The sequence below is a fragment of the Antechinus flavipes genome, chromosome 5 (assembly GCF_016432865.1).
Source record: "Antechinus flavipes isolate AdamAnt ecotype Samford, QLD, Australia chromosome 5, AdamAnt_v2, whole genome shotgun sequence".
Classification (NCBI taxonomy): Eukaryota; Metazoa; Chordata; class Mammalia; order Dasyuromorphia; family Dasyuridae; genus Antechinus; species Antechinus flavipes.
The window spans coordinates 141,325,259-141,337,706 of NC_067402.1; the positions used below are offsets into that span (position 1 = coordinate 141,325,259).

At 35.2% G+C, this 12,448-nt stretch overlaps 1 protein-coding gene across 1 annotated transcript in view; it reads left to right on the forward strand.

Moving 5' to 3' along the window:
- The window catches only part of LAMB1 (laminin subunit beta 1), an 83,072-nt gene that overhangs the window by 47,545 nt on the left and 23,079 nt on the right, over positions 1–12,448 (forward strand). Inside the window, exon 24 of the mRNA XM_052001586.1 lies at positions 2,247–2,343. Within this exon, the coding sequence (XP_051857546.1) occupies positions 2,247–2,343 (97 nt within the window). The remainder of the gene's footprint in view (positions 1–2,246; positions 2,344–12,448) is intronic.

The window sequence follows — 12,448 nt, forward strand, 5'->3', positions numbered from 1 at the left end:
CCTGTAAAGTGAAGAAACAAGAGTAATATATACGGGGCTTAAAAGATAGATTGTGGACAGAGGCATTTATGTGATGTCCTGGAATCAGTAAGGAGCCACTAGAATGGGGAGAAAGAAGTGATGTGTGGTTCAGTCATATCTGAGTCTTTATGATCTCGTTTGGGATTTTCTTGGCAAAAATACTGGAGTGATTTGCCGTCGTCCAGCTCACGAGGAAACCGACTTGTATAGGATCACACAATTAATAAACATCTGAGGCTGGATTTGAACTCGTATCTCTGTAAAGAAAATTATTTTGTCAACTGTGTGAAGCAATGAGTAGAAGTTCTAAGAGGCAAATCTAGAAAACATAACACAAGCAAAAATATGGGCCACCTAAAAAAGATGATGGGTTCCTCTTTTGTGGAGTTTTTCAGAGACTAGAAGATCACTTATTAGGGAGGTTATAATGGGATGTTTGTGTGGCAAGGTTGGACTAGGTAACTACTGATTTATTTTCAGATTCTCAAATTCTTTGATTCTCTGGAATACAGATTAAAGTGGAAAGATATTCAAGTGAGAAAAACCAATTAGAGTATCAATGCAATAGTCTAGACAAATGATGATAAAGACCTCTATGAGGCAATGGCTGTGTAAGTAGAAAGAAGTTGAATGGAAGAGATGTGGAAGGAAAAATGGCAAGGATTTGGTAACTGGTCAGATATGAGGTAAGGGAGAGTGAAGAGTCAAAGTTAAAACCAAGATTACAGACCTAGGAGACTGGAAAAATGAGAGAAAAAAGGATGTTTGCTAATTGAGGAGGTTTGGGGAAGGATAATGGTTTTTTCTTTTGGCTACAGTAGGTATAAGATGTCTTTGGGATTTCTAGTTTGAGATGTCCAGTAATAGGTATATGGGACTGAAGCTCTGGAAACAGACTGGGATGGCACTATTTTTTCATCTATTAATTAATAAGATTCATTAAGCATCAGTTATACATTTGTGCGTCATCTGCATAAGGGAGTTGATTGAGGATTGAGCCTTGGGGTACACTTATAGTTAGTGAATATAACATGGTGGAAACAGCAAACAAGAGTGAGATAGGTAGGGGAAAAGCCAGGAGAAAGTTGGCAAGGAAAAAAAAAAACAGAGAAGAGAAAATAGCTAAAAAGGGAGGGTGGTCAGCAGTGTCAAATAAAGGGGAAAAGTCAAGAAGGAGGAGGATTAAGAGTAAATTAAGAGATTGAGCATTTAAGAGAGTTTAGTGAAGTCAGAAGACTCTGCAATATATTAAATAAACAGGATGGAGAAAACCATTGTTAGCTGGCTTCCCTAGTTTTCCCTAGGATTTTGGTTGAGAAAGACAAGGGAGTTAAATGTAGATCAGATACTCTTGAAGGGATAGATTGGGCAAATCTAAAGGCAGCAGGGGAGAGGCCAGGAAATAAAGAGAAATTGAAGATTAAGAAGAAAGAAGGAATGATAGATTTATGAATTCTCTTTTAAAGAGAAAAGGTGGAAGAAAGGGATTGTCTTGGCAAGAAGGGTTATCTTATCTGGATTGAAGGGAAGAATGGAGGAAGGAGAGCTCTCCAGGGTTTTTGAGATGAGGACAAATGGACGTAAAGGAACTTACATTGAAGAGCTTCAATTTTCATAGAAAAGTCAGAGGAAAAGTACTAACATGAGAGGGTTGCAATAGGGAAAAACTTGAAGAGAAGGTTTGAGAGAGCATTTGGAGTATCTTCTTTGGGAGTGAGACAGGGCAACAGGAATAAAAGGCTCACCTGGCATTAGTGAAAGACAGGGCAGCTAGGTGGTGCAACAGATGGACTGCTGGACTTAGAGACGGGAAGACTCATCTTCATGAGTTCAAATCTGGCCTCAGATACTTAACTAGCCAGGTCACCCTGGGCAAGTCATTTTTAATCCCCTTTGCTTCCATTTCCTCTTTATAAAACAATCTGGAGAAGGAAATGTCAAACCATCTGGTATTGTTTCTAAGAAAACCCCAAATGGGATCACAAAAAGTCAGCCCTGACTGAAACAACTGAAGAACAAAAAGTGAAGAACAAATAGAAGTTAGATAACAGATCTAATGGATCCATTTAACACAATTATTTGTATTTATTTATTTGTGGATAGGTTAATTCCCCTTTTCTCCTCACCAACCTAGTCACAAAACTCAAAATATAAAGCATCCTTTTATAGTAAAATCTAAATAAATTTTGTGGGTTTTTTTTTTATGTGTGTATGTTTGATAACAGTTCACTGGGCAGTGTCAATGCATGCCTGGCTTTGGAGGTCGAACTTGTAATGAGTGCCAAGAGCTGTTCTGGGGAGATCCAAATGTGGAATGCCAAGGTAATTCCTTTTTCCTTTTCTTTGTATTCATTGTGTTAGATGCCCAATATCTGCAGTATTTTGTTTTAAGCATTTATTGACCTAATAAGGACACATAAAATTGATATAAGATATCTTACTATGTCTGTTTATTAAGACAAAGGGCATTCTCAAAGGAGGTAATAATAGCATAAACCATAAACCACCATGGGTTATTGAGAAGATCAAATGAGATAAATGAAAGGATCAAATTGCACTTAGTACAATGTAGTAGTGCATGTAGTAAATGTTCTGCAAATATTAGATATTGTTATTCATTTAGATTTGGAAACATTCTTGCACTATTACCTATTTTACTTTGTTACTATTACTTTGACTTTTTCTAATTATGAATGTCGTGTCTCTCCACTAATCCATGAAAGCAGAATTCTTTGTGTTCCCCCACTGTGCTAGACACTCAGTAGCCATTCAAACATAAACATTTCTTGGATGAATTAGTTAATGAACTTCTCTTTTGCTGGTATTCAGTACTTGAGTTGGAAAGGGGAGGAGGATTGATGAAAAGGATGTTGCTTAAAATAGGGGAGGACAAGGGAGAGAGGAGCAGTGAAGGTTCATGCTCAAACCAAGTTTTTGTTTGTTTTTTTACCCTTCTGGAACTTGTGTTTCTCATACATAGAGAATTTTTCTTGTTATCTTGTGAGTGAATGAACCGTGTGGTTTCTCATCAGTTTGATAAGTAGGGTATTCAGAGAGTGGGGATCTGCCTACATATGTCTACACAAAAGCAGATTATGATACATTCAAAGAATACTTCTTATTACTGTGTTTTGCTGAATGGAAATTAGGAGTATTAGGTAGCTAATCTTAGTTTTACCTTCAGTGAGCTCTATGATCTTGGCCTGTTTCTTCATTAATCCAACTTTTTCAGTTTACAAGATAATCATCAAAGTTGTTTCTAGTTATAAAATGCTTTCATTCTTTGGTTCAGCTTTCAAATAAAAGGTCTTTTTGTGTTAGCCTATGACTTTTGGCAACTGGCATGTAGTTTAGATTGTAAATTCAAATCCCCTTGCCTGAATCTCACCATCCCTCATTCTACCAATATTTGCCTATTATAAGGGCTGAATGATAATAGTGAGAATTTTTAAGAAATGTATATAATGGAAATTTTAAGCTTGCCAACTAGGAGTAAAGACCAGGGGGAAAACGAGGTAAGGAGACAAAAGAGAGAGAGGGGAAAAAAAAGGAGAAAAGAAAGAAAAATGAAAGGGAGAGAGAAAGGAGGGACAGAAAGATGAAAAAAGAGAGAGAGAATGTATTCCATAACCAGAATGGCATTTTTTTCAGGGGATAAAACTTATTAAAGCCAAATGAATCACAATGGTTGCAACAACATAGGGATTAAGCAATTGTTTTTTGGTTGTTAGTAGATTAATTTTCTGTGAGAATTTTAAAGAGAAAAAATTTATGGAAAGAATTAAATAAAGTATTTGTAGAATTTTATTCTTTAGTAAAAAGTGTAAATCGGAACTAGATATAACTATTTTCTTTAGTTTCTCATACCTAACTTGTTGCATTTTCTTCTATTGACCTTTATTGGGGAAATTTTTTCTTATTTTGGTTTTGAGTGAAGAAAGAAATAACACAGACTCGAATTAACAAGACATTTGTGATCCCTTACATAATGCTAAACTGTGATTAAGATGTGGTATTTAGAAACTGGATACTCTGTGTTCCTTTGTTTTAAATCTATCTCTTCATTAACAGCAGGAATTCTTCAAATAGTGAACAAAACCAGAATTTAACATCTGATATGTTTTAAAAATTGAGACTTAGCCAGGAGTGTTTGTAGCAATATCTTAGATTAGATTAAAGCCTCTTTTTTCCCCTAAAGAGGAAAATGTGTTTTCTATGCCTTTAAATAAATTCCTCTTCATATGTGGCTCTCCCTCCTGTGGAAATGTTGGTGATTTGTTACTAGATAGAACCTCTCAAATACGCAACTATTATTTCCAATGGAAGGTTGGTTTCCCAACTTGCAATCTAGTTTTAAATGTTTGAACCTTGCAGTGCCCCCAAGGGCATACTTTTCTCTTGGCCCTGTCTCCAAAACTACTTATTTCCAGATTCTATCAGCATGTGTCATTGGCAAAATTGGGTTCACTGCCAGGGTTTTCTGACCTTTTTTGCTCCAGGTCGACTTTTGTTGGAAAGCATGAAAACCCTGTTGCCCCAAGTCAGATTGAATTAGAGAATTGTTCATTTATTATTCAGAATTCTTTCCCTCTTTTATCTTTGCTTTAAACTTCCTGCTATAAATTCATCAGAAGGGTGACATTGTAAAGGAACACTGCCAACTTGTTTAGGTCAAAAATTATAGACCTTCTTTTAGGAACTTTGACTTAAGGGCAGATCTATGGTATGCATTAGGCCTCTTCCTTTTATTTCTTTGATCATTCATTCCTTCCATTTGGGAAAAAGGTCAGTCCATTATGTAGAAACTGAAAATAAGGCTTAAAAAATCTGAAATCATAGAAGATTAAAGCCCAAAAAGAATTTTGAGATCATGTAGTTCAGCTTCATGTTGCAGATGTAGAAACATATATTGAAGCTCACACAGTTAATAAAGGAGTCAGGACTAGAATACAAATCTATGTATTGTATTCTTTGTATTACACTGGGTTGCTTCTTGATTAATAGAGCAATTAAGATAGTAAGCCAAAGAGAGAAAAATAATTCACTAGTTTTTGGATTCAGGAAATGCTTTGGTTTCTAGTTGTTTAAGCTGAATCATGTGTGTAACAATCACTTGCTCACCTAGGATACTTTGTAGTTTTGGAAGTCCAGTCTGGTTGCATTATGAGGGAGATGACAGGGAGCTTTAACAAGAGGATGGTGGTAGTCCACAGGTCTGCCAGCTGATGCTAAAAAAAAAAAAAATGATCTGAGATCATAAAATCAATCAGTAGGCAAGATTTTATTAAGAACCTACTGTACATCACAGCTCATAAACCTTTACTAATGGTTGGAAAGTGATACTGTACTGTATATCAGCTGAGTGCTGATCATACCAAAACAAAAAGCCAAATGATTTCTGCCCTTAAGGAGCTTATATTCTATTGAAAGAAGATTAAACATGTTTAAGAATTCATAAGTCTATGGGATATAAAAATAAAACCGTAACAAAATGACTTGCAGCATGGGGAATCAAGAAAGGCCTCTGGAATGAAGTGGCGCTTGAGCTACATGTTAAAAGGAATAAATGAGGCACAGGTGGACAGGCAAAGCCATCCATACATGTGAACAATGTGTGCAAAGCTATAGACAGGAGATGGAAAAACATATAAAGAATGGTAAGTAGACAGGTCCAACTAGAACATAAAGTACACGGGGAAGTGTATTATGTAACTGACTAGAGTTAGGTTTTAAGAACTTAAATGCCCCAAACACGGACTTTATATTTGATTCTAGAGATATGTGGGAGCCACTGAAGCTTCCTAGCCTAAAGAATGACCATGATTTAGGAATATAATTTTGGAAACTGTGGAAAACAGATTTGAGAAGGGGAAACACATGAATGAAGAAAGGAGACTGATTTCTGAAGTGAGATTCGCTAGTGAATGGTAATAGATGAAGTGAATGAGAAACAACTGTTGGTATTGAGCAGGCATCAAGCACAAAATAGGATTGGAAATTAATTTTTTTCTACAAAGTTACAATGAGATTTGCCTGAAGATGCTGGATATTGTTGTAAAGGTATTTAATCAAGCTTTACACTAAATGTATAGGCCTTGCCACTTTAGATCAGATTACATTTTGTTTGTTTGAAGCATGCCTAAAAATGAACCAGATGTAGAAATAGATGACATAATGATTTATCCAGGTTAATTTAATTATAAACAGTAGCCTGATATCAATTGAATATTTCTTTTTTGGGGTCTATGTGTATTAATTAGACCCAGAAAAGTCTTAAAATCCCCCATTCCAGGAAGAATACATATAACTTTGGCCTTAGTACTTATGATCTCCTAGAAATCTTGATTTCTATGATCCCTGTCTCACTCCTAATTGCAAGGCTAGTGAAACACTATTGATCTCTCCAATGATATTAGTGTAGGCTAGAGCATATTTAAAATTTGTCTTTTACTTTAAGAACACTGCCAGAGATTCTGTCCAGTTCTATATGGGCTATGACTCTTCCTTCAAATTTTAGAAAGCCCTTTCCCGTTTATAAAGTATGAGAGTAAATATGTACATACTTAGACCATTTAGAAGTTGTTCTGCTGCTATAATAATAGTAATATTGATATAGTACTTTGAGATTTACAAAGTGCTTTGCAAATATGTTGTCAATTTATCCTCAAAACAATGTAGGTAGGTAGTGTGATTATTCCCATTTTACCAATGAGAAAACTGAGGCAGATAGAGGTTAATTAAGTTCTGTGGGGTTGTACATCTAATAAGTGTCTGAAGCAACATTTGAACTGAGGTTTTCCTGACTCCAGGTCCAGCATTCAATGTGCCACTGAAATGATTCAGCCACAATTTGTCTTTGTTACATAATACCCACCTTTTTATGTCTGAATTAATACAACATGGTAGCCTACAAATCACAGGGCAGGACAGTGAGAATCGAGTCAACCAAGCTGGATTTCATTAATGGCAACTGTAATCTTTTCCTTGGTTAGATAGAATACAAAAAGGAGAAAAAGCAGTCCTGATTAGTCATCAGGAAAATGCAGAAGGCTGGAGAAATCACAGCTCACAAACTTTTACTGATGGTTGAAAAGTGGCAATAGGAAAGGGGGGAAAGAAAGCTGTTTAGGAAAAAGGGAAGAGAGAGAAGGAAATGAAAAAAAAAAAACATTAAAGATCACAGATTATTTAAGGACTGACATATACTACTTGCCTGTCATAGATAAATTAGATAGTTTTAAGCCAGAAGGTGAAAGGGGTGAAAACATAAGAGTAACACTTGTTCTTGGCTTGTTAAATTCTATGATTAATTATAAAATGAAGTTCAACAGATGTTTATTAAAGTCTACCTATGCCAAAGCACTCACATATAATTCTCTGTTCTTAAATCTCATCCCCTATTCTTTATTTCATCTTAAGTATTTAATGTACAAACCTAAAACTTCTGATGCCATAGAGTTAACTTTATGTTTATAGAAGAATTTAAATCAATAGTTGATTATTCTCTTTTGGGGATGGGGAATGGAGCATAATTATTCAAAAGACAAATACGTTAGACCTCAAATTTAAAAATTGCTGAATGGTATTATTGTATAAATGGTTTAGGATTTTCGGACAATCGTGCCAAGTCCGAACAAAACCCATCTTGTGCTACAGTAGAGAGAGAGAACTTTATCCACCCACCACTGAATGTGCTAAAGAAAGAGCTTAGCTTAAGGCTTTTTATTTATTCTGCCTTCTTAGGAGTCAAGTGATTACAGTAAAGAATATCTTCATGTAGATTAAGAAGTAGCAGAAGGAAGGCAGAGTTAAAATCTCACCACCTAAAGTTTTAGAATCCCTTTTTACCCATTCATTTTAGGTGGGACTAAAAAGTCTCACCATATGAGTAACCTGATATCATTACATTATCTGCCCCTTTCTTCTCAAACCTATGCTTCTTCTTTCTGATCTATATCTTGCCACTGGACTTAGACAGCTCTGGAGGAGAAAGTAGACTGGTGACTTTGCATAGCCTTTCCCACCTTAAATACAGTTTACTAGCATGTTATGACATCACCTCCTAATGTCATAGTCCTCAAGAACAAGAGACAAACAACAATCCTTCTTCCAAACTTCCCTCTTTCTATTGAAGGCAACATTATCCTTGTCATCACCCAGGTTGATAATTTTAGTGCTATTTCTCATCCCTGAGCAATCAGTTGCCAAAACTTGTTCTTTCTGTCTCCACAACATTTTTCTCATCCTTCCCTGTCTCTTTGCATAGTCACCACAGACTTTCATCATTTCTTGCCCAGAATTTTGAGATATTCTTCTATTCTCTCCCTGTTTCAATCTTCCCTTCTTTCTAAAGAAAGAAAGAAGTTGTGTTTCTTCCATAACTGTTGGCATTGACTTTCCTAAATAGCAAATCTGACATGTTATTCCCCTACCCAGTAAACTTCAATGACTCTCTGTTGACCTTAGAGAGTCAAATGTTATTTTATCTTTTTGAAATTACTCTTGGTTTATATTTTATAATGCACATAATTATAATTATACAGTAATATTTCTATCTAATTTATAAATAAGTAAATATATAAATAGTGAGGACACGTGCTCATTTTTTACATTATTGATGTGGTGCCCAATCAAAAATGTTTGGAAACCAGTAGTCTTTATAGTTTGAATGTAGAAATTAACTTTTTTAAAAAAAAAATTGGCCAGGTTAGGAATGATTTTGGCCACTTGATCTGTGAAACAGCCAAAAAATACAAATTGTACCTTAGTCCTATTAACATCTTCCTTGATGGTCAAATGGCCAAAAAGAGAGTACAGATAATACTAAAGATCATAGAGATCTTAGACTGTCCCTAAAGTCATTTTATTTTCTTCCAACAACTAAATTGATAACCCTCCTACAAAAACTAAATCATAATCAGTATTAAATTATTACATACCTATTATGTGCAAAACAATTTGCCAGAATCTAGATATTCTTTTTTGTTGTTGTTTAGTCATTTCAGTCATGTCTTACTATTTGTGACCTTTTGAGGAGTTCCCTTGGCATAGATAATGAAGTGGTTTGCAATCTCCTTTTCCAGAGTATCCCCTTTTTACAAATGAGGAACTGATGTAAATAGATGTTAAGCAATTTGCTAAGGGTCATACAGCTAGCAAGCGTCTGAGGCTGAATTTTAACTCAGATCCTTGGAACTCCAGTGTTTTATCCACTAACCCCACCTAGCTGCCCCACAATCTAGACAAAAACAGAAGAGTTCTTGCTTTCCAAAAGCTTACATTCTATTGACTTCTCCCAATCATGAAAGCAGAAGGTATAAAGAAATTATGGCTAAATGGAAGGTGACTTAAAGATTTCCAGACAAGTGACTAAAGCAGTCAGGGGAGTTTACCTTACTGAATGTCCAAAGGCAAGAAGAAATCATTTTTCAGTGTTTAGTGTGAGAATAAGCTAGTAGACCATTGTTGAAATAAATGCAATGAATATTTCCAAATTTGTAGAAAATAAATCAAGAAATTGTGTGAGTCAATAAACATTTATTAATGTTCTTCTATGTGCCAAGCACTGTGCACACTAAGCACTGGGGATAAAAAAATATGAAAAAAGAAAAACTCTCTACCCTTAAGGAGCTTACAGTCTAATTGAGGGAAGACAACACTCAAACGAAACCTGAAAAGAGAGGTGGAATGGGGAAGGTATCTGTGATTCAGGGGTGCTAGTATGAAAGAAAGAAATGGCTGACCCTGCTTAAAATGGAAGTTTTGGCAGTCTCTGCACTGTGCCCATCAGTCAGAAGGATGGAGAGTACTGATGAGGTGTGAGTACCAAGGCTGATAGTGAGATTCTTGGGGCCATGATGGAGAAGTCAACAATCACTATTGTAGAGGGCTGAAACTCTTGAGTTGATGCACTGAGGTCAGGACAGCTGAGCACTTGAGGCTAACTACCTACTGGACAATACTCTATGGGCATATGCTTGGAAAATGGCCCTTCCCACTATCCTGTGCTGGCTCAATGATAGGTGTATATAGAGGATTGTAGGAGGGACTAGGGGGTAGAGTAAGACAAGCCAGGGTCATTTTGGCGGTGGACGAGGAAGAAGGCAGTTGTAGAGATCCTACTTCTATCCCCTTCACTTCTACTCCTAAAGATCAAGAATAAAGACTAAAGACTTTTGCTTATCCTGACCCCAGCTGACTCTAAGATATCCTGGGTGCTAGCGCAGTTGTCACAACTATGAATTCAAAAGGATACTCCAAACTAAATCAACTTATTTTTGCATTAGGGTCATGGACTACCAAAGTATAATCATAGAAAAGGAATGTTTAAACTATGTTGGAAAATGTGATTTTGAATTAAGGAGTAAAAGAGGCTAAAGGCATGTAAATTACTCAGAAAACTTACTTCTGTTCATCATGAATACTTTATTCAAAAAGAAACTCCAGCTTCACTGAAGATAGCAAATACCTATTGACATAATAATTTAAAATGTAGTTGTCTTGACAAGAAACAGGTAAAGAGATAGTAGTTATTACATAAATCAGCTTCCATTGTGCAATCATATTGCATGTACTATTTAGAAAAAAAGTCAAAATAAACCCCAATTTAATAGAAAATACTAAAGTGAAAAGAAGTGAATGTTTTTGATCACAACAGCTTTATCCCAACCTGTTGAAGTAAAGTATCACTTATGGAAAATGGATACAATTTAAAATATCAGCTATGATTTTCATTACTTCTTAGAGAAATTTTACTACAAAAGGCTACCAAATGAAGCAGAAAGTTTTTTTTTAATTGTTCTGGTCTTATATACTTAAATCATCTCATCAGGCAGAGAGAGATGGAAAGTAAAACTATTTACAGTACAAATTTATTCACAAAACATTTACAGAGGATGACAGAAAACAGAAGCTGTCTTTGTCAGTGATGAGATGAGGATGCCATATTGGAATGCTGACACCTCCGTACCCTAAAGGAAAGATGGTGATTATTGTAGTTTAAGAGGAAAAAAACATACTTATCTTGACAAAAAAAGAAATTTGAATTTTTTGGATTTTTTTTTTGTCATCTAGACCAATAGGTTTCCAAAATGGCAAAGATGGGCTTAACCTGGAAGTGAGGGCAGGGGGCAAGGTGGCAAACACATTTTATAATATACTAATTATTGAATAAATACCAGTAAATAAATTATTTGACTTTTTAGCATTCCCCACCACCACTGCTCTTGAACCTTCTTTATATATATATATATATATATATATATATATATATATATATATATATATATATATATATATATATAATATATATATATATATATATTTTAAAGGCATAATAAGCTCTGTTGACCAATGTCACAGAGGTAACATTTTTAGGGGGTGGGGAGGCTTGGCGATTATGTTTATATACTTGGAAATAACTAAAAGAAATTTTTTTGAGAAATTTGAAATGATTATATGTCTAAACATGCAAATGAAATTAATTTTTGTATATTATGTCTGAATAATTATGTTCATTTCTGTCCAGCAAACATTATGTGTAGGAATAAATAGACCTTAGACAGACTGGATACAACTTCAAATACCCTGATTGAATTTCCAAGATGCTAAGTTCTTAGAATATATTTCCATGTCCTTTAAATATAATGACAACATATACTGACTGGTTTAGTCTTTCCAAGAGTTCTGCCCAAACATCTTGACCTCTTCTCTACTTGTAAATAGATATTCTGGGTTTGTGTTCTTACACACATTGTAAATGTTTCATGACTCTTCTCTCCGATGTCTTGCATTAATTCATTTGGCCAAACTAATGACCTAATTACTAGTCATACTAGATTTGTCATATTTAGAGCAAACCTTCCATCAACACAAGTCACCTGATAGCATATTTCTGACAAACATTTGTTACTATAACCCAGTAGTGGGGAACCCTTTTTTCTGCCCACGACCATTTGGATATTTATAACATTTGTGGGCCAAACAAAATTACCAATTTAAAAACTCAAGCAATGGGAGCTTTCAGCTCATCATTGCCTATGACTGCTTTGGAAGGGCCAGACTAAATGATTTCACGGGCCAGATGTTGCCCACCCCTGCTGTAACATAACAGATTGTAAATTCCATAAAGACAGACGCCATATCTTACCTAATGTGTCTCTGTCAGCACTTAGAACAATGCTCTGTGCATAATATGTGCTAGTTTATATTTTTTAATTAAGTTTGTTGAATAAAATAAAATATAATGCTATAACAAAATAAAAGAAGAAATGAGAGGCAGCATTGAAAGAAATTAGATTTGAGTCAGATGATATACGTTCAGAATCTTAGCTCCATCGTGTATTGTGATCCTGAGGAAAACCTTAATTTCATCATCTATAAAAATGTAGGAGTTGGGATTTAATGACTTTTGAGGTACCTTCCAGAC